At 41.7% G+C, this 22,760-nt stretch overlaps 1 protein-coding gene and 1 long non-coding RNA gene across 2 annotated transcripts; one reads left to right on the top strand and one right to left on the bottom strand.

Annotated features, from left to right (window-relative positions):
• Positions 1-874: 874 nt before the first annotated feature.
• SPARCL1 (SPARC like 1) lies at positions 875-18,842 on the bottom strand. Its single transcript, XM_038178720.2, has 10 exons — positions 18,378-18,842; positions 11,847-11,964; positions 8,214-9,371; positions 7,135-7,201; positions 6,373-6,491; positions 5,665-5,785; positions 4,750-4,886; positions 3,722-3,870; positions 2,692-2,840; positions 875-1,298 (listed from the first exon to the last, which is right to left on the bottom strand). Exons 2-10 carry the CDS (start codon positions 11,907-11,909, stop codon positions 1,270-1,272), a joined length of 1,992 nt encoding a protein of 663 aa, XP_038034648.1. The 5' UTR covers positions 11,910-11,964; positions 18,378-18,842; the 3' UTR covers positions 875-1,269.
• Positions 17,585-21,512, top strand: LOC119716832 (uncharacterized). The gene is made up of 2 exons (XR_005265540.2): positions 17,585-18,072; positions 19,210-21,512. It is a non-coding gene; the product is annotated as an uncharacterized lncRNA (long non-coding RNA).
• The last annotated feature ends 1,248 nt before the right edge of the window (positions 21,513-22,760 follow it).

A 22,760-nucleotide genomic window follows, 5' to 3' on the forward strand; every position in this document is an offset into this window, starting at 1 on the left:
CCACCTGAGCACACTGCTGGCTCATATTCAGCCGACTGTCCACCATCACTCCCAGGTCCTTCTCTGCCTGGCAGCTCTCCAACCACTCATCTCCCAGCCTGTAGCTCTGCTTGGGGTTATTGCGCCCCAGGTGCAGGACCCGGCACTTGGCCTTGTTGAACTTCATGCAGTTGACCTCTGCCCATCGGTGCAGCCTATCCAGATCCTCCTGCAGAGCCTTCCTACCCTCGAGCAGATCGACACACGCACCTAACTTGGTGTCATCTGCAAACTAAAACTAGGGAGTCCATATATCAAAAGAGATTTCTGTCCTTGCTTTTCCATGCCTAAATTGTGCTTGTTTTCAGGCAAACAAGAGCTGGCAGGTGGTGAAAGGAGTAGGTGGCAGTTCTTTCTGTGGGAAAATGGTGGCAGTAGGTAATGCCTCTGTGGAAGAGAGGAAGCCACTGGAGGAGAAGTTGCAGCTGAGGTACCTCCTGCATGTTGCGGACCTATCACTAATTTGTCTTTGTATACACACCCCTGCTTGCTGTGGTCCTTTAAGTTGTTTGTTACACAGTTGCTCAGCTGGAATTCGGTGTGTGACACACTTACTGCACTGTTACTGTTTTTTTCCAAGGGACAGGTGAATAAATTGCTGAAAAGCCTATAATGTTCGTGCATTAGGAATTAGAATTTAAGGATTGCCAAATTCTGATAATTCTGATCTATCCTGGAGTTTCTTTTCCAGCCTTAAATTTAATATGGATTTTCCACTGAACCTTTACCTTGAGCTTTTCTTTGACAAAAGTCTTAAAAACGAACAAACCACAGAACAACCAAAAAAAATATCTAGATAGACATTATCTTTATTTGACACTTCTATGCAGAATGTTAAACTGACAGTAACAGGAGAAGAAATAAATGCTATGTCAAGGTAGGTTTCAGTGTGTAAGATCCACATCCTATAGTTCTACTGAAGAAGAGCTTTGTCAACAACTCTGCTCTTGGGTTAGTTCTACTTCTTGCTTCAGAGAGGCCATGGGTACATGTGGAGGAAAACACTTCTGTTCAGCAGTGAGCCACTTGGAGTTCTTCAATTTTTTTGTTAGTGAATTTATACCAGTTATGCACTTGTGTTATATGAGAATACCTCAGCCTACAAGAACCTTATGACAAGTGTGTTCTGAAAACTATGCAGCTATTAATTACAGTAATAAATGGGCTTCATATATTTGACCAGTTGTAGTGCAGCACTGGGATACTGGCTCAGAACAGGCTCATCCAGGCTCAGAACAAGAGATTTTCATTTATGTCTTCTGCAACATAGAAGAAAATATTAATAACAGTTGAATACTTGATGCCAAAGTATTGTTTTTATGTAGTGTTGTTATTAAGAAATTGACACAGGAAAATTTAATCGAGCTTAGGTATGGGAACATTATTGGCACTAAAAAATATGGTTGCTGTTATTTTCAGGAGCCATTCATTTCGAGCCTTTTTGGTAGGTGCTTCATTGTTCGTCGTGTTAGGTTTTAAGCTGCTTGTGAGTTGGGAATCCCTTATGCCCTTACTGTCACTCTTTACTAAAGGATGAACCCTAAAACCTTCTCTGGACAAGCGATCATTAGCAGCAGTACATGAATATTTTAACTCATAGCTTATTTCCACGTGTGGTTTGTTACTCATAAAGTGTCGTCAGAAGAGCTGGAAAAGTTGTGTACAGAGTATAAACTCAGTGAATATCTGACTTCTGTGAATCAGCCTCTGGTTGAGTTTAGGGAGTAGCTGGTAGGATTTTGAAAAAAAGTTTTCAGTCTGTGTTCCTAGCTCAGCTTCTATCATGCATCTGTTCTAGGATTAACCTGTACTGCTGCCACCCTTGTTTAAAAACTGGTTGCATTGCTTAGCTGCCACTCAAGGCTAGAATGTGGATTTCTAAAGAGTGCCCTAGATGGAATGTCATCATGTTAATGTAACATCAGTCACAGCAGCTTCTGTTCAGCTGGTGCCTAATTTTGGAGACATCACAAGCACAGTAGTGCCTAGCCTTTTAGATGTCTCTGGATTGACCTGAGCCAAACATATGCCTAGCACATGTAGGATTGAAAAAATCCCTCTGCTGAAGCCTCAGGATACACCAAATCTGGTGGGCAGCCTCAGCATGTGTCACATTAGGCAGTGGTTAGGTTAAATGCTCTGCCTGGCCTACTGCTGCAGTGTGACGATGGTGATTGTGTGGCATGTCGTCAGGTACAGGTGAGTATAGTTAACTGCAGGTGTCTCAGTTACTTTCACTACTTAGCCTGAGATTCTTCAAGTGCACCTTCAGTCTCAGTATGCTCTGACCAATGATTTACATCACAAGTTTGCTTAGCCTTGCTTTTGGCACTAAAGGATGAAAAATCAATACTTCAGGAGTGGTGGAGACAGGACATACAGGGTCAGGCACCACAGAGAGGAGCGATTTCCTATTTATTACAAACTACCTCCCAAATTATTCCTGGTGAAAAACATGACTTTTTCCTGGTTGTGTAAAGCATTTCAGAACCTTGCATCTTTCACTGTCTTGTCATTACTATTCCTGTTGCTGTTGTGCACACTAGTCATAGCTTCTGTCTAGAATTTTTCTTGTACTTTATGGCCTGAGGCTTAGCGAAGCATTAATGAGAACACTTTGTCCTGCACATCTTCCTGGTCTTTGAGACTTACCTTCCTTAATCCCAAAACAGTGGCACCACTCCTTCAAACCAATGAGTTTGTCTTGGTCTTGGTCACACTCCTGGAAGAAACGGGTGATGCAGTGTTCCATGGGAACGAGGGAGGCTCGCAAGGGAGCGAGCTCTGAGTGCGTCAGTGATCTGAAAGAGCAGATATGTAGAGGTATATTTCAGTGATAAATCACCAGGATTATCAAAGATGCTCGGTGTGGCTAGAAGATGGCAGCAGTGGCTTTGACAGAGAAGCTCTGGTGCTTCTGTAGTGACTCTGTCCTGGGACCTTAGGGTGATAATTATACCTGATAATCTAACATAAGCTTTAACTGCTCTTCTTTAAAATCTTTTCGCTAGAGCAAGCATCATTGTCCTGTGTTTACAGTTCATCAGTGGTGTCATTTTGCTGTTGATCTTAAGGAGAAGTTTGCAAAGGTGCTTAGCTGTTTTCTCAGATGCTAGGAGTGATCAACATGAGGTATTAAGGGCCTGCACCCTCGAGTCGTTGGACACGGATCCAACACTGAGCCTTCTGATGGAGGGCCTAAAAGCTGAGTCTCGTTTTCAGAGGTAAACTGGGGCTTTCTCTGAATTGTGACATTAGTGCTGTCTTAATGCACCTGTTCCTTAAACTGAGAGCTTGTCAGTATCGGTTTAATAAATGGTACCTCACTAGTGAATTATTGCTGACAGGCATCTGCCCATTGTATTTAGCCTGTTTGTCCTAGCTTCTGTGGCCGCTGGATCTCATGAACTGCATTCTCCTCCATGACCAGGCCATGAGCAGCAATTAAGAAGCTGTAGAGTTAGTTGTAACATGATTATGAAAAGCAAGAAGATAGCAGGTTCTGGCTCAAGACATTGCTCCAGCATAGCAGTGAAACATCCTGTGTTTCAGTTGAGTTCTGACCGGCTTGTATCTGCTGAGGGACTGGTCCTGTATGTCAGAGGATGCTTGATGTGCTATAGCAAGGTAAAACAGCCTTAGCTTGACCTGCAAATCAGAACTTAACACAAAGAATTTTTACCTGTCAGCTGGATGCTGATCAAGCTGATAAAACTGCCAGTGCACAGGATACACGTACATGTGATAGTTTTTCTCAAAGTCATGCAGGAGGAGCTCAGCTGAGTGGTCACCAGCCATGAGACGCTTTTCATTCTGGTAGATCTTTTTGACCTGTAGACAACAGAGAAATCTATTTTTGTTTAGGGGGGGAAGATTGGCCTGAAGAGAGCTTTCCAGTAAGGAGATGATTTAAGAAGTGAATCTTGATAAAACACTACAGGAAAGGGGGTTTAGTGTTTGTGGCTGTATGCTGTACAGAAAGTTTACCTCACGTTTGCCGAGTGATTGGTGGTGACTGTGTGAGCTTCAGCAGTAACTGAAGAGGAAATCAAACCCCTACAATGTAGTTACCTGGCCCAGCTAAACAGGGCAGTAGCCTCAGGATATGAGACACGAGCCACTGTTCTGGGGTAAGCAACTCAGCTTTGGCATGGAATAAGCCATATCAGATACCAGGTAATTCATACCATTTAGTATGAGATGTTCCTGGTCAGCCACGGGGCCTCTCGGTGTTTATAGGAGTAGTCTTTGGTACTCCTCAAGAATATTTTGTATAAGCCTGCTGTCACCTGCTGTTTGCATCTTTGATTCCAGAGTTAGAGCAGCCCAGGGTTTTGTTCAACTTTAACTATTGGTCTGCAGATCAGCTCTTAGGCAGTTATGACATCGGTATCGTCAGAAACTGCTTACTGTCACCAATTCATCTGATGTAAATCCTTTGTCTTCCCCCGTTTAAGAACAAAAATTCTCAGTGGCAGTAAGTGCTAACTATGTTTTAAGCCAATGTAGTGTGATTCTGCTTTAGGTCTACTGGGTGGTAGAAAGTTGGTTTTCACTTGGCAACTGAGTATCACTCACTTGGACCAGATGACCTCAAGATGTCCCTTCAAACCTCAGCCATTCTGTGATTCTGCGCATGGCTTTTGGGGGCTGCTTCGTCATCCTCTAACAGTGTAACTGCATGGTCCTATCTGAAAATGGGTTGCTTACCTTATGCCTTTGCTTTTCGGTTAGGAGTCCAGTTGTATCCTGATCACGTTCATAATACTGCATGAGGATGTTTTTGAGCCAGTCTCTCATACGGAGGGGGAACTGATCTACTTCGTAATCGGTACAGTTAGGTATGTCTGTGCCAGACAATAAAGTTTTTGTTAATGGATCACTTGTTAACTCCTCGTTCAAGCATTTCTGAGCCAAGTTAGACCTGATTCTCACTAGCAAACTTCCAGTTCATCTTAAAATTGTTGTAGTTAATACATAAAACTGGGAATGCAACTAATGGGTTCAATAATAAATGTATAATTCATTGATTGGCGTGCATATTTTACCAGTTGCACAAGCCACAAGCTTTACATACCTGTGCACCTTAAAGGCAGAATTGTGCAGTGAAGCTATGATCAATCTATTTGCTTGTATGAAAGCCGAGTTTCTAGGAGCAAAGGAATTTCTTTTTCTGGGGTAAATGGCAACTGAAGAAGAGCTTAGAAATCAATTAGAGCCTCTTGATCGTGACTCCTGTATTTAGGTGACTTTGTTTTTTACCTTGATATTTTCATCTATTAAGTTGATTTATGTACTGTGGTGTTTTTTTTTTGTTGTTTGTTTGTTTGTTTGTTTTTTGAGAGTAAAGACATGAAAAATCTTCAGATGGTAAAGAAATACCACTGGGGTTATGCTGGTTGTAAGCACAGGAGGGATGTATTTGGGATTTGGCCACTTAATAACCTTAACTGTAGGAAAAGTGAGTTGTTTGACATGGTTAGAATTGGAAAGGCAGTTTTACTTATGAGTTAATTGATGGAGAAGGGGGGGAGCACAGGAAGAAAGCAAATCACTTATGGTTAGCTGGTGATGCTAAGGCTTGTTTATATCTAAGTTAATTCTATATGGCAAAGCAAGTCTTACATTTGCAGGAGCCCATATAGTCTAGGTGCAGCTGGCGTCCCATTTTTGTTCCTTCAAGTTGACATTTGGTACCAAAGAGTTGGCATGTGCCGTCATAAGTCTTATTATCTGTGCCACAAACCTAAAGGAGTGAAAAACAAACACACCCCTGCCATGTTCTGAAAAATGACCTGGTCAGTAAAGGAGGCATTACAATAATGAACTGATTGTTGCAATATGCTGTGGCAGTTGTGAATGCCCCACAGAGACTGGATGTGATCAGAAGTACTGAAAATTTTGGTTATAATATGCCTACATAGAGATTAGGTGACTGTACTCAAGCACCCTGTTTCAAGACACTTGAATTTATTTTCATGTGGTAGTAATACAGTGGTTGAGATGCTGCTGGACTATGGCACTAGCATTTGCTATATGCTCGGAAACCTTAAATGGATGATGACTACTTCTAATGGCAGGAAAAAGCCATGATCCCTGAGAGAAGACTAATGGCAGGAAATCACAGTAAGTACTTTCTAGCTACATATGTTAATACTGTTCTCAAGTAAATGCCGGTACTCTGTACTTACATTGACAGTTACTGAAAGTGACCCAAACCTACTAGCATGATTTTTAGGGTAGAATTATTTGAAATAATAGCAGGGGAATGTGGTATCCTGTAAGTGTTGTAGCTGGATTTCCCACATGCTGTGCACTGAATGTAATACTTACACGCTCATAATCTTTGGTGGAAGGGCAAGCAGCAGGATCTTGGCAAATACAGCCGGGTTTCCCTTGTCTGTCTGCCTGGCAGACTTTTCCTCTTTTGCAGTGGAAGTTCCTGCATGGGTCTAGTGGTAAAATCAAGAGGGAGGGAATGTTAGAACAGGATGAAACCAAGTGTTTCTGTCAAGTACTGCTTACAGTTGAAGCAAAATAGAGCCAAACACTCACCAAGGAGTCAAGTGCTTTTTGTAAGTTTCTGAAAACACAGCTGGATCTTTCACTGAATAATACAGCCAAATTTTAAATGTGTTATTTTGAGGGATTCATGGTGCTACCAGGCTTGAGTTGGATGGGGAAATGTTTCTTAGAAAAAGCTTTCTCCTGTAAGGTCTGACGTTCACTTCCAGCTTTCTTTGAAACTTATCCCATGCATCCTTGCTGCATCTGAGATGCTTGACCCATTCCTAGTTTAATTCAGGCTAGAAATTTTAAACTGAGGAGTTTCAGTGGAAAATGTTTCCCATTCTGCAATGCTGACACAAAAATATGTACACTATCTAAATGTTTTTGAGAAACAAATGAGTGAATCCAAGGGTGTGCAAAAGGGATTGTTCTCGGAACATATCTGTGGTGCAGGATGATGCACCAGCGCAGGTCAGTCATGTGAAATGGCTTGCTGCTGAAGGCAGAAAAGAACTGCAGACCAGCAAATTCCCCAGCCTAAGAGAGTTATGGTGATGTGTGGGCTTTTGCATGTGGTTTACTCACCCGGAAAAGCCTCCCCAGTGCTGTTGCTTGCACTTCTCGCACCGTATGAACTGCCTGTGGTCTTAACCTGTACAGTCACAGAGAGAAGCAGAAGCTGTGGTAAATCTTGGAAGGAAAAAATACTGTAGGAATTCTTTTTTTTTCAGATACAAATATAGACCTGACTCAGTTTGCTCTATTTGCTACAGAAAGGGGTTGCTGTGCAAGATGTGTGGCAGTTATATGAGGCCTAGTATTAGTGTGCTCTCTTTTCTCTCTTTTCTGGGGAAAAAGTAGGGGGTGGAGAGAAACTAGGAGTCCAGGAAGACATGGGCTCCTTGTAGTTTCACCCTGACTGACACAGAGCAGTGGTTTGCCTTGAGGCTTGGCAGAACTGGTGTTTTAGTCCTTACTTGGGTCGGTGGTCCCAACGGGTCAGTGAGCATAGACACTTCTAACAGTGTAGATGTTGAACTAACAGATGGAGCAAACAGTCACGACTTTATTTTTGATGGACTTCTCCTGCTTATCTAGTGGCTGACCCTGATGTGGGAGGTCAGGGTACAATATTCGCTTTTGTCTGAAGGGACAAAGTGCATATCCTTCATCCTGTGCAAAAGTCTGCTAGCCACTGGGGTGGTCATGCAGGGGATCCCGTCCCTTCCCTTGAAAAATGTTCAGTTTTGTAGGAAAGGTATGCATGAAAGTGGGAGAGGGGAGTGAACAGACTTTGGTACTTGGGTTGAGACTTGGTTCCAAGTGTTGTTATAGAAGTGTCGGTGTTTATAAGTACATCTCATTACATGGTCCATTGGGACTGGAGCTATTACGTGAGCTGTGTTTGCTTCCTTTCTGGACAATTTATTTCAATGTTGTACATGAAGTGACGCATAACAAACTAGGTGAACAATGTGTAAAAGGAGATCAGACTTCTCCAAAACATTAAGTTTGGTAGACGCATTTTTTCTCCAAAATGTCAAATGTTAATTGCAAGGGGCATATGGGAGCACATAAAGGACCTCTTAATCACAAGGAGCTTAAATATGGGACTGATTTTTTTCCCTCTCTACTCTTCCAGTTATATTTTAAAGAAAACTTACCTCATCTACTGGTTCCATTGAATACACACTCTGAACAGAGCCGCTTGTTTGCAGTTGTTGGTTGATGTCAGAATTAGGCACCTCATAGTGGTAGTTAGCATCTTCAGACTGAGTAAGGTCTTTAATTTTGATACCTTGGTGATCCCATCTCTCTCTATGAGCTGCACTGTCATCTCCAGTGGTTTCTTCTTCTTCAGGCTCATTACTGGTGCTGTCTTGGTCATTTCTCTGGATTCTTTCCTCTTCCTCATAGGCTGCTTCTTTCCAGGCATTGCTGAGATCTTCCTCACCATCATTACCACTATCGATATCATCCTTATCAACGTTACCACCCTCCTTACCCTGTCTTTTCATCACCATGCCATGATCGCTCTGATGGTTTACTTGAAAACTATCTTTGTTTTCTTGGCTTTGCCATTTTTCATCCTCATTATGACTTCTTTTTGAGAGGGGGATTTTTTCTTCCTTATAGGGCTTTTCCTGACTTTCGCCTTCTTCCTCTGTGCTGAATTTCTCACCGTGTCTCTTGGTTATCTGGATTTGCTGACTGGAATCTCTCAGTATTTCATCAGACTGCCTGCTGTTTTCTTTCTGCTGTCTCCTGTATTGGTTTCCGTGACTTGTCCGGTGGGCTTTGTGCTTCATATCCATGTAATCAGTCACTTCCCCCCATTCCTCATCCTCTTCTTCCACATTTTCCTCTTCATCGCTTTCACTGGTGTTTTCAGATAGGCCAACTGTATTTTTATTATATTTCCACGCATCATGCTCATGATCGGGATTGAGAGCATCCACTGGATTTTCTCCAGCACCCAGTGCTTGGTTGGCTGTGTTGCTGTGTTTCTCATGCCTCCTGAGCTGGTAGTGGTCAGAGCTGGACTGCTCTCTGCCACTGCTGCCAGAATCACTCTCCTGGCTATCAGAAGTCAAGCCTGGTTTACCCTGCAGGGAAAGGAAGTTAATGCTCTTCAGACTGGATTTCATCTGATGCTCATGACCACTTTGTCCATGTCTTCTAGCTGTCCAGGGCTTCTCCCTGTGCTCAGCATCTGCTACTGGTACCTTTGCTTTTATGTTTCTGTGGCTGGGCTGCAAATCACCCTCATTTGCAGGCCTTGTCTTCCCTTCCTCTTGGGCTTCAGAATGAATAGGCTTAGTCTGAAGGGAAAAAAAAAAGACATTTAACAAGTAGATTTATTAATCTTAGGGCTTTGTTTTGAAGTAGGTGCAATGGCATATACATCAGAGAAACATGACACCGCTATGTTCTTTGTAAGTGACTTGTTAAAAAGTTAGGTCAAATGATGAAATTGACACCTGATATCCTTTCTGCTTCTCAGTTAGTTGGCTTCAGTCCCCTCTTTCTGCATGGCTAGAGTTTAAGTCGTCCATGCAACTCCACCTAAGCTTTGAGGGGAGCTGAGAGGCTTTTATTGTGTGCAGTGACGTCAACAGCAAAACCAGTAACTTGAGGGCAAGGTACAAATCCTCAAGGAGAAAGCAAGTTCTAAAGTGACTGCTCCCTATTGCTGCAGGGATTCCCTTTCTGCTGTTAAACAGCATCACAACTACTGCAGGTTGAGAGCAGGAACTTCTGATGTATTTCTGAACACATATGGGTGTTGGGTGTTGCTTTTACTAAAGTACAGCACTGAAACTGGTTTTCCTCAAAGCTTTCGGGAGTCATTTATGAAAATAGAAGTTAATTCTAAGTGTCCAAGTTGATGGAAAAGCATTTCCTTTAGTGTAGGAAGAATCTTGAATTCTTGGAAACAAATGCTCCACTAGCAAATACTTAGACAAATAATTTAAAACAAATACTGTAGGATTGGATGTATTTATTTGTCTCATGGTAGATAAGCTATATCCTGTTTCTGAATGTCAAGATGGTATCTAAAAATTGTTTCTTTTGTCTAGTGTACTTAGTGATGCAGGAGAAGTGCTAGGCAAAATGTTCACCTTATGTCTTCCAATTCTTAACTGTTTCAGGAGAAGAACGCATGTTGACTGAAATCTAATAAGGTCAGTGGTAACTTAGTCCAGATGAAACGCATTTTTCTTGAAGATGTTATAAAAAGTCATTATGTATTATAAAAAATCAAACCAAACTCAATTTCATGAGTAGTTTGTTTTTTCTATGTTTTGGGACACTGTGGCCTAAAACATATTATGCCTTTATCTTGAACCAAAACCAATCTTCTGCAAAGGGCTTGGAATTCTATAGAGTTAACAAAAATAAGGTCAAGCCTTCATTAAAATCCTTTGCTTTGGGTGCCCCTGTTTGATGAAATAGTCTTTTTTTTGAGGAAGATATTTTGTCTCCTGTCTCAATAGGAAGCTTTTATGTGCCACAGCTTCAATTTGTTTGTGCCTGGATGTGGTTTTCAACTGTCTTTTTTTTTTTAAATAACATTTATTTTTATTTTAAAGTAAACCTTTGTGAGCCTTTTGCTTGTAAAGATACTGGGGTTCCTTAATATGATGATCCACGTTTTGGTCAATGTAGCTGTAGTCACCTCCCCTTAGGGACAACTGGCCTTGGAGAAATGCTGTGTATTGATGCGGAACTGATGGCTTATCTGTCTGGTATCACTGTGTTTTCTTTTCGTGCAGGTGTCTGCTTCTGGGATATAGCTGTAGGCTGCCAACTGTTCCAGTTCTGCTGAAAACTTGAATAGAAACAGATACTTGCTTGGTTTTCACAACACAGGGCACTGTCTGGAGTGACATAGAATGCATGTGGAAAGCTGCACAGAGCTGGATGTAATTATTTGAAAATGTTAACAGGGGAGAAGGGACTTTGTATGTTGGTTCTGAATTTAGTTTTTACAAAACTTAATTGGATTGGAGCCCATGTCCATTTTGTCTGAGTCACAGATGCTCACCAGAACAGTGCACTACAGAGCAATTTTCATTTGGCTTGACCATGAATGAAAAACTGGGAGCTCTGTCCTTAGCCTGCACGCATGGCTTGACACTGCTGAAGTCATCGTTCTCACTACCATCAGAGCTGCCTATCTGGCTTCTCAGCCACAGTACGGTTTTCCAAGCTGACTCTTTCTAGTGCTCTGTATAGTGAATAAGAAAAGCTATTGTGGCTAAAATTTTTACGTTTGAGACTTTGCATGTGACGACTTGACATGATAATTTGAGGATTGCATCTTATTCCTTCAACAGAGCGGTGAGGATCACAGGTTGGTTTGTTGGTGGAGCTTATTGCCTCTATGAAAATGAGTGCAATGTTTATAAGGGAATACATTTATATAAGTCAAACTTCTGTTTTGAGCTTTAGATTTTGTCCTGTTGCGTTGGTAGCTATGTGATATGCAAGGCATGATATGCTCTGTAATAATCTGGGGATGGGGATGGGGGTGTTAGGGTATGTATGTGGTAATGGCTTTTTATAGTTGATATCAAAAATATACATTGCCTCTTAATGCTTTAAGAACATCAGTGCCTTTTCTGCAGCTTTCTGCCAAGCCTCCAAGTTGGTGGTTTAAGGGATATGTCTAGAAGAGGCAATTATTAAAAATCTGTATGTAAATTATTTTGTATAACTACGTGGATTTTAGAGAGTATTCACAGGAAGGGAAAGTTCAAGTGAGTGGCAATAATTGTGTGGTGAGCACTTACTGGAATAGCCGAAGCTGATCCTAGCAGGCAAATCAAGAGCATCAGAGTCTTCATGGTTTTCATCTCTTGAACAGGCCAGCAGTTAGTGGTATGGTGGTAGGGTTTGAAGGTTTCCTTTCTGCAAGTAACATCAAAAGAAACCAAGTTAGGTTGTGGATATCATGGTTTAGAAATGATGGATGGAAGCAATGTGGTGGCTGCCGTATGCTACAGATCAGTCCAAAGCCCTGTAACATTTGGATGCTGTGCCCACGTGTATGTGAATTCAGGCGTTAGACCACCTTATTCAGGGTGTGCTTTGATCCTGGTTCTGTTACTGAGCTTAGGTTGCATGCTGTACCCACAAACTCTGGTGGTCTCACTGAAAGGCAGAGTTTTAAGTTCTGTCCTGTAAAGCTTTATCCATTCTCCCGGGATAGTACTTGGAAAAGATGTTCTTCTTCATGCAATTTTGGGACACTGCCTGAATGGCATCCCTACAGCCAGGGGCTGCAGTAGTGGGAAGAATTGGGTGGTGAAGCTCTATTCCAGCAGGTTTCAAAGCTAGAAGCTCTGCGTAGACTGCTCAGTGCACTGCTTGAGCCCTGCTTGGGGAGCACCAAACCCAGCTCTGCTACATACCAGTGTGAGACTGGCAGCTGAAAGAATATGGGATGCAACTGGAGTTCTGCATGTGCCAACCTTCTAAAGTGAGTGAGAACTTATTTCTACTAAAGTGAGTGGCAACTTATTTTTACCTTGCAGGTATCGCTAGTATATTCTCTCACCTATGCAGTGCACATGCACTGGAAGTTCCTATCACTGTAGCTGTATCACCAGGAAAAGCAGGAGGAAAAAAAGAATGTTTATCCTTTATTGCTCTTTGTTGCCCTCCCCACCTTTATTAATCTAAATGAAACACCTAGTCCTCTGTTAACTGATGCACGTAGTCTCTGTTACTGGTCGAGCTCCTTGGCACATGAAGAAGTTGGCAGTGGTTCTTTCAGTTAGGTCAACCATATGCAAATGCATGAGGCTCAGTGTATGGTTTCCAAATGTTCATCCAGGCAGTTGTTCGTGATTGGGGAGTGGGGAGAATAGACAGCAAAACCCAAAAAGGGGGGTGGAATTCCAGAGGAGCTTGTGCTTATTGGAGCCAGAGTATGAACCAACTAACAAGCATCCAGTTCCTGCCATGCCTAGATCTGTTGGGAATATACAGATTGGAAGCTTGCTGTGTTTTCCAGCGTTCCTGAATTATTTAATGTCAATATCTTTTAGTTAATGAAGAGCAAAATACTTAATTAGTGGGGCACATCTAGTATGCAAACAATTTTTCTCTCAATGAACTAATTCAGTCTCCAAATGTGGCTCAACATACAACACCAATTATCTCTTTGGCATCCAGGGTTAGCTGAGATTCTCTCATAGAGACAGAATATAACAAAAGCCATCAAAGACGATATAGAGAATTCCTAATTATTGCATATAGGCAATCACTTCAGATTAAAGGCACGTTATGTTAGACTGAGGGCCATGCAGGTGACTTGCAAGAAAGTGGTGAAATCAAATGGATTATTAACATATAGCCCCCAAAACTGTATGCCATACTCTTGAAGGCCTGGCAAGTGACTGAGGGAAGTAGTAGTTGAACTGCAGTTATACAAGTCAGGTAGTCTTCATATGTCTCCTTGTTCTTGGCTAGCAAAGCAGCTCTGGGCACATCTTTCCATCACTGAGTTTCTCAGCCTTAAAACCACATTAGATGCATTTATTCTGGTAAAGTACTTTGAGAGCTATAAATGGATTTGGGTTATGACTAGGTTTTTCAAATCCGGCTCTAACTGGGTAAGTTGGCTCCACCACCTTTGTCCAAATAACAAAAAAATGGTTGGAATAAATCTTGAGTTCATGCGGCAAAACAGATCTTTTGCATTGTTTTTCTCTTAGTCACTAGGCTGCAGTCACACATGGGAATAATCAATCTTTAATTATCAGAGAAGTCTGACCTCCTTGAACTGAGTATAGGAACACAGTCTAGTTAAGCATCTCTTCCCGTCATGATAGTCCAAATGAGTGGCAAGCACTGACAAAATGATCTGCCGTGGGATAATCTGCCACAAATCACCAAATAGCATCTGAAGAGTTAAACAGCCTCTTGAGCTGTGATGCTTACGCAAGTATTGCCCTTGTTAATTCCTGATGTTTGCCTTTTTCAATATGGCACCAGTAGCATGCAGGAAGTGTTCCCTCGCATGGGTTTTGGAGCGAGGAGTTTTGGGGTTCTTCAGAACTCTGGTGCTTTGTATCGTACCTGACTGCTGTGAGTGAAATATCTAATTCATTGTTTCATTTCTGATGCCAATTCCATTATGCTATCAGTACAGGGAGCTGTTAGAGGCGGGCAGATGGAACTACACAGTAAAAAAATAAATAAATAAAAAATCAGTGTTGGCAGCATTCATAAAGAAGGGGGAGCAGTGGGGGAAGCTGGGATTGCTGTCATAAAAGCTGCAAAGTCAATAACACGGCATCTGGGCTTCAACAAAGGGGAAAAAACATCTTTGTACAATGGGCTGTGGTCCCTTCTGTCCTCCAGGGGTGAACGGAGTGTTTCTGTTGGCATCGCTTCATTTTCGGTGAGGTGCCAGGAGCTTGGCTGTGAAATATGTGAGGACCTTTTGCCAGAACCCAGGAGAACAGTTGGGTTTGGTACAAATAATCCATGTGAAGGACTTGAGGCAGTTTGCTGGAGCAGGGGATTTAGTTTGAGGGGTAGTGCAGTTAGGGGTAAAAAAGCACAAAGAACTCTTCCTGCAGGCCTGCTGCCCTTCTTACTGCCAAGGTCACGGCAATGGCATTTTTGCACTTGCTCTTTTAGCCTTCTGGTGCTAGAAAAGACAAGTCATTATTGTTACAGAAGCTTGGAAGCTCGGGTAGGTGCAGAGATGAGCGACTTTGTGGGTCATAAGTAATGCACAGTAATTAAGCTGATGGTCATGGAAGAAGTTCAGCATTACCTAACTGTCATATGATGCAAGGATCTGCATTGTGATAGTACCTTTTTTCTACACTGAGATGTAAATGTGAAGACAATTTGTTCTTACTTTAATTTCGAAACTTATACTACAGAACAGTGCCTAAAACCAAGCTTTTGTAACACCTGAGATCAGCAAAACTGACAGTGGGAAGTATTACAGTGGGAGCTATTTTAAAAGCAGCAGTCATCTACATAGAGCAATGCAGTCACCACGCTTCGCAGTGAAATCTGTAGGAAGGCATGGTCAAAAGATAATATGTAGTGTCTTAAATTGGAATTTTTGGACAAAGAAATGAGTAATTGGAAAACGCTTTTGTTTGGGGTCTTGAGAAAGCAATGCTAACCAGGCCCTCACTCTGCCCTTTTTCAGTCTTGGAAAGAAATTGATTTACCTGAAACTTAGAGGAGGCAAAAGCTCTGACTCACTTCATCCATGGTAGTTGGGGTCTCTGTAGGATACATGCTGCTCAGCTTAATATGGGAAAAAAAGGCCTTGCTTCACCAGTGACAGTTGTTTTGAGTAGACAACCCTAAAAAGACTCGTTTTTAGATAACAGTGCAGAGCTGCTGTGAGGGGACAGGTGGAGCTAGGGATGTTTTTGTACGCTCAGTCCTGTTGGACTCAGGTACTTTGGGCCATGTTCAGCCATTCCAAGGCAGGTTCCTGCAGCTCTTGCACATGGGAGTAGTCCCAGCTCACGAGAGCCTCTGTCAGGATATGAGCAGAGTTACTTTATGAGGAGCAGTTGGCTACGAGTATGGTCTGCATGTGACATGGTCATCTCCAAAAGCACCCGATTGTCCACTGAGCATGGTGAACACCAGTCACAGCCTGTGGTCAGACCTGTGACCAGCAAGAGCTGCAAAAATGTATGATACAGTAAATGAAATTATCTGACATATCAGTAGCTTTTAAAACAATGTCTGTTAATCTACTTGGTTTGCTGAACTTGCAAAACAGTAGCCATGTCTATACAGACAGGAGAAAGAAAAATAGATCACAAGTTAAATTGCAGTGTATCCTTAAGACAAGTGTATTAAAAATGACAGACATCAGTGTCTATAGTTAGGTCTTTGGTCTGGAAAACTGATGGTTGTAACTCAGTAGTTCAAGTTTTACCTAAGACTTCTGCTCATGTCTTCCAAACTTAGGTTGTAGAGATGATTACTCATGTTTTTGTTTTTTTTTTTCACTCCTCCTGGTCCTGCAGTTGCTGGCATCTTAGCAGACACTCGAGCAATGCACTCTTGGCCATCTAAGAAACTACTTGTGAGCTTATCCTTGACAGGAGGACTGTGCAAGGGCTGCTGCTATTCAATTGTGTCAGCAGTCACTTGAATTACTGATCAATGACATGATTTTTGCCTAGAGGTCTAGAAGTAATGACATTTGGCCTGCCTGCCAGTCTTGCCTGTCCTCAGCAGTGCTGTACCACATGTATTTTGAATCAGAGTTCTGCTCAGTCACCCAGGGATCTGACAACAGTTCACTGTTTCTTATTGCTTACAGCAGGAAGCCTGCATCTGAAATGGGAAATCAGATAAAATCATCTGCAAGAATAGATGAGATGGCAAGTGCAGTCTTTACTGCTACTTCTTTGTTTTGTTTCTGGTTGAGCATTTTTGTTCAGTCACTGAAATAGCAAGTCTCATGCAGCTGAGACCTAGCAGGTTCTCTAGCCTTTTGAAATGCCACCCAGAAATGATTAATTGGTGGAGGTCATGGCTGAAGGTGACAAATGCCTTGTGATGGACAAAAGAAAGCATGTGAACTGACCTAGTTTCAGTTCTGGCAGTGGGAGATAATTCTGCATGGTCCTTGGTCATTAGACCTAACTCTAGAAAATGAAGTTACCTATTCTGCCACCATCACTAATGAGTGTGGCTGTTGTCCAGCATTCAGAAAAGAGAATTAGAAGGCAAGTCAGCTTTAGAACTCAGCTTCTCATTGTGTAGAGGGGACATGAGGTCTCATCCCATAAGGATGAGACTTAGATTATGAGCTCTTTAAAACTTCAGGAGTCAGGTGAAATGTGATAAGACGTTGATGTTTTTCATAATTCATTAAATGACAGAAGCTTTAGTTTATGCTCACGTACCCTAAAGTATCATCAAGAAGATATGCAACAAATCATGAAATCAGCCCATTGAATCAGTTTGAGATTGCAATAAAATAGTCTTGCTTGAATTCTTGTGAAAGCACTGTCCTTGGTGGTGTGTCAGCTTTGTTAGCAGGAAATGCAGATGCTGATGCCTATCCTCACTGGTAAATACTTGGAAGATGTGGACCTCTTAGGCGATAATCACAGCACAAATAGTTGTGCATGGATCAAGTTTTATGTACAAGTATTTGGTGGAGTACAGAAACTACGAATTCACTGTACAAAGTCTTTCTATAACCAAGATGTGCATGTGATTTTCTTCAAGTGCAATCGGCACAGAGCCCTTAAGTGTAGGTCTGTTTTAGAAGTTCTTGTAGGAGTGTGTGTGTGTACACACATGTACCTAAACTGAATCACGAGTGTACGTGCATACAGAACAAAGGCACGATTACATCTGATCAGAGTAAATGAAGAGAAAGTAATAAAAGCATATCCCAGAAGGTGAAATTATTCTACTCTTTCACTCTGCACCAGGAAGTGGCTGCGAATGAGATTCAATCCTTTTGACGTTACCAGTTTTACAGCTGCAAAAGCCTTTGGTCTTGACGGCTGTTTAATTCAAACATATTTTTGAAGGTACTTGAGGACACCTTGAAACAATTATTAAATAAAATATTTCACCTGTGCTTAATGTAATTGTTAGATCTATTATCTTTCCTAAGTAGTTTAAGTCAAATTCAGGCTATTTTGATTCAATTTGAGATGGGATGAAATAAGACCTCTTAAATAGTGAGAATGTTTTTTCTCTGTTTCTTGTGAATTAGTGATTATTGCCATGTCCCTGGACCTGCCTTTCCTTTGCAGATCCTGTAGGTTCTACAGGCTTCTACCAGTTCCACACATAACATTGTGAAAGGTTCCTCCAAGACCAGCCACAGCTCCCATGTCTTCACTTCCTTATGGGAAAGGACAAGGGCATACCTTGCTTTTTGTGGCCTTTTCTGTCGGATGAGGTTCTTGAGCTGATAATGCAGGAAACTGTCAGATGTTGGGAAACAAGGTCGCCCAGCAGTTTCAAGTGGACATTTGTACACTTCTGCAAGAGGTACATATTTTGCTTCACTCCTGTTGGCTCTCACATAAGGCTTTATTGTTTTGCAGGATCACAGGGAAAATAATGGTCTCAACAGTAAGATAAAGGTCACCTTTTCCAACACAATAACTATACAGTGCTTTCTCTTCTACAGAACACGTTTCTTTCTGCTCCAGGCATAAATGTCTGATATGATTTATCCTTAAAATAAGCAACAGTACTCTAAGAAAACATTAGCTATTTCAGTCCACAGGGGGGGAAACAGAGGATTAGAGAAGATATTCTATGGTTTTAATTAAAAAGTAAAGAAACAGTACCATAGCAGTAGAAGAGGTGCTCCTGCTTGGTTATCCACTGACGCACTGGAAATCCGTGAGCCTTGCAAAATCTTGCTTCTTTCCCTGTGGTATATTTTAGCATATAGTATGGACTCTGAAAATGTTTTGCTGGGAGCTTCAGAGAAGGAAGATCTGATTCTGTGGATCTCAGTAAAAATTAATGAACCACCCTCTTAGGCTTCCACAGGATGAGGTAGAGGGGTGGGGGGATAAATTAGTGAAATTCTGCTGAATTAATTGAATGAGAAAGGCCATTCAGTGTTCATAGGCTCCGGGCCAGTGGAGCTCAGCCGCAGTGTGGGAAGGGCATATTTAGTCTTTCAGGGGGAGGGGAGCCAAAGGGAATGGGTGCAATAGCTCTGAGGCCAGCCAGTGTAGCAGAAAGAGCTGAGCTAAGAGATTGGCTGGGGCAGTCATGTTGCAAGCCTGGGAGCATGAGCAAGCAGGGGGAATGCTGGTCCGTGCTGAGCTTTTTGGTGTTGTTTCAATATACTGCATATGGTGTGTGCAAGCCTGTGGAAAAGAAGGGAAAGGAGTGAAAAGTCAAGCTCTAAGTTAAAAGAAGTGTAGATGATGATAACAAAGGGATTGGTTGGAGTCTTACATAATTCTTGAACATTGGCTCTTTTAATGCTGTTGCCATTGCTGTGCCGTCTCTTGGAGAGTGATGGTGCTAGCAGAGTGAGCTCGTGTATGTGTGAAAAGCTCTGTAGGTGGCACCTGTCTGGAACAGGTGCTTGGTGGCTTTTGGTTTTATACTGGCTCACCAGCAATGAGTTTAATCTTTATTTTTTCCTTTTTGTTATTCTAGAAAATACATCTCTGAGCAGACATACTTCAGGGGAGGTTCTCAGATCACAACTAGTGGAGCAGATGCGCTGAGAAGAGGCACTTTCAGTGGTGTGTGCGGCAGATTCAGCAGATCCAGCCTCCTATTTCCTGTTCTTCCAGTATCATCTGTTACTCATGACGGCATTTTGTATATTGTCCTTACACAACTGGCAGAGAGGTCAAAGTAAAGTGAAATGAATTGCATGAATGGTGCAAACTGTAATGCAAATTCTGAAAAATAATTATTTTTGGATGATGTTTTGACATGTTTTTTGAAGGTTACAGTTGTACTAGCTTCTACTCTGTTCATACCACAAGGTAACAGATATTGTGAATCTGAGGAGATGAGATACAGTGAGAAGTGTACAAAAACTTATTTTGTATGGCCAACTATGAAAATTATTGTTAATAAATTAAAAAAAAAAAAGGCTGATATCACAGCTGAGCCATCTCTCTATAAACCAAACAGAAAATCAAACTTTGACAAAAAGCCTGTGAGAAATTCTTTAAATCCCTTCCCCTTTTATCTCTGCTTCTTTGCCTGGAAACTGATTCATGCCTATTGGAGTTGAAATTCTGCTGTTCTGTCAGCTAGTCAGCATCTGAAGGGAGAGGTGAGATTTCAGAACTTTTTTGTTTTGTTTTGTTATGTGTTAATAAAAAAGACCATCATTTTTTATTTATTTAGAATTTTGCAGTGTGTCATGCACATCCTTCTTTGCAATATGTCTAAGTTTCTTGGGGGATTGGAGGTGAGTGTTTTTCTGTGATGATTAAATATCCCAAGTATGGGCAGATCCTCAGCTAACAAATCAATGTGCAGGTAGTTCCCAAGAGGTCAGAACAAATGGTCCAATGCTAATCTTACACTAGCTAAAACATGCAAGTCTTAGTTCTGGTAACGTTTGGAGATAGTAGCTATTAAAATTGACCTGCAATCCCCACTTGACAAAAACGGTGCCAGATTCTCTCCAAGACCCTGTCTATTTAAGGATTTCCACCCAAATAATTAGGATCAGATCACATTTTTGATAGCTGTGTGAAGAGCTGTGCAGGAACTTGAGGCTGGAATTTGTAGGAGCCAGAAGGTTATCAAAAAAGGTGTGTGTGATTTCAAAGCTTTGCCTGCCTTAGTTTTCAACTAAGTATTGGGACTACAGGGAGGAAGAGGAGGGTTTGATTATTTTTTTTAAGATTTTGAAAGATTATGCCTTTGTTATTTGTTGACTGGTGTAGCTTATCAAAGCTCTTAGTTATTTGCAGGATGTTCCACAAATCAAAGTCTGTTTTTGCTTTTGATTTAAAAAAAAAAAAAAAAAAAGGTTAAGAAAAGACCCCTGGTTGCTCCCTGAATGTCATCAGGTGGCTTGAGCTTATCTCAGTCATATGGGGATGTCTGCAGCGGGTCCTGCAGTGCCAGGGAGGGTCATTTTAGGAAACTATATGGTTTATGGGATGACGTTTCCATCACCAGGAAAAGATGCTGTACTGTCATGGTAAAGTATGTGGGGGGAGGGAAGCCGAGTAGTTGTTGTGCTGGAAAACTGCAACCTAGAAATTACTGTTGTGACTCATTAGATGATATCATTTGGAAACTGAGTAATTACATCCTATCCCCCCCTTGTATTTGACTTGGGGTGATGTACTGGAGCACTGGTGTGTCTGACAGCTAGGTGACCTTTCAGTGAAGCGTCTGGCTGCATCAAGGATGGTTCCATGGTGTAGAAGAGCATGAATTCGTTGTGTACCAGAATTATGCTGGAGGTCCCGATACCTTTGTTTTGGTTCCCCTGTGTGTTGCTAAATGAGCTCTTGAAACAAAGCCAGAAGAGGAAAAGCGGAGAGAAGTGTATTTTTTGTTGATTAATACACATGCCCTGCGTTGTGTTGTGTAACAGGAAGGACTGAGGACAGGTTTGTTTTTATTGCAGCTATCTGCACATCTTTGTGCTTGATACAGCCACAGACCTTCAGACCTGTGCCCACAAGAGAGTGGTGTTGAGCCATCCATTTGCATACCAGGTACAAGGATTGAATTTACAGGGTTTTTTATACGTAAAGTACAATTTGACCAGTTCGGATTCCCAAATAAAATGTGACTTTTCAATCAAATACGCTTTATGCTGATTTGCAGTAATATACATATTTTGAAATTCAGCTGTTTTAGAATATAAAGGAACTGTAAATGCACCAGCTGTTGTTTCTGTCATATTATTTCTACTGTATGTGTCCACGTGGTTTTTTACTTATTACTGGAAGAAAATAAACCATTTTGAACCTGCTTACAGCCAGGGCTGGTCATTCAGTGTGGATGTGCCCCTCCAAGGTTTCCTAGGTTGTTTGGGGTTGTAGTCTGCCTGGTGGTGCTGACAGGGCTCTGAGTGTAAGTCCTCTTGGCTGTGACTTGGGGTTACAGCTAGTCAGGCAGGAAGGGAGGGCTCTAATTTCTGTGCTGGATGATGCACGTTAAGGCTCTGAGCTGGTGAAGTGGCTCTCATTCAGAATATTTGTATGTAAGCACTTGAGACTTTGGAAAGATCACAACCTGTAGCAGCTCATGCTGAAAAAATTGGCCTTCCCTATTGGAAGTAAGTGCTGACAGTGGTTATCGTTGATGTGTTTGAATATGTACGTTATTAGCACGTGTTCATTTTTGTTCTCTGTACTGGCTCACATTACTACTTGACTTGCTCTTTCCATTTCACCTCAAACTAATGAAAACTGAAATGTCTCCTGAAAGCTCATTGTTTACTGAAATTTGTATACTCCAAAAAAAACCCCTAACTTTTAGCACTGCTTTCTTGAATTTAAAAGCTACATTTATCTGTCTGAAATGGGTAGTGTCCTGTGCCTGTCTAAGTTTGCAAGCAACTCTTAAGTTGGAGCATAATAATAAATGCATATGAGCTGACAATATTTCTTACTTGAGCTATCTCTGGAGAACTGTCAGGAAAAATATCAACAAAAGATCACTATGATAGGGGCATATCACTAAAAAAGAAAATCAGAGGAAAAAAAAAATCCTCCTGTGCTCTTTTTAGCTGGTTATTTCATCTTCCTTTTGGGGGAAAAAAAAAAAAAAAAAAAAGTCAAGCCGGAGGCATAGAGACTAGGTGCTTTCAAAGTTGATCTTATGTGCTAGTCAAGGAGTCTGACATCATTGCTTTGTTTTTCCTTACTGGAAAAGAAAAAAAAAAAAAAAAAAGGTAAGCTGGGAGCAGGTGGGATTCCTTGGGCTCGTCCCTGCAGATGTTGCAGCCCTGATGGCTGTTGAGCATGGCGTGGGTGAGCTGACCTGTGCCCTGTGTGCATAAGGCAAAGAACTAGCCTGATGGTTTTCAGGGATCTCATTTGTGTTGATTGGTTCTTTTTTTTTTTTTTTTTTTTTTCTTGTGTTGTACTTCTCTATTTCATTATCAGTTTTGAATAAAAGCTGTAGTGTCTGGATTTGTGTGTGTGGTTTTCCTGATAGAGGGGAGAACGGAGTCGGGGCTCTGCCACCTAGATGTGCTGGCGGTGTGCGGGAAGAGG

Source organism: Anas platyrhynchos, chromosome 4 (genome assembly GCF_047663525.1).
Source record: "Anas platyrhynchos isolate ZD024472 breed Pekin duck chromosome 4, IASCAAS_PekinDuck_T2T, whole genome shotgun sequence".
Taxonomy (NCBI): domain Eukaryota; kingdom Metazoa; phylum Chordata; class Aves; order Anseriformes; family Anatidae; genus Anas; species Anas platyrhynchos.

Excerpts from the sequence above, each read along its gene's own strand:
- SPARCL1 (XM_038178720.2), bottom strand. The coding sequence starts at position 11,909 with ATGAAAACCATGAAGACTCTGATGCTCTTGATTTGCCTGCTAGGATCA. Across the intron at positions 5,786-6,372 it reads CCACCAAAGATTATGAGCGT|GTTTGTGGCACAGATAATAA; the intron begins GTAAGTATTACA and ends TCACTCCTTTAG. Across the intron at positions 4,887-5,664 it reads CTATATGGGCTCCTGCAAAT|ACATACCTAACTGTACCGAT; the intron begins GTAAGACTTGCT and ends TGTCTGGCACAG.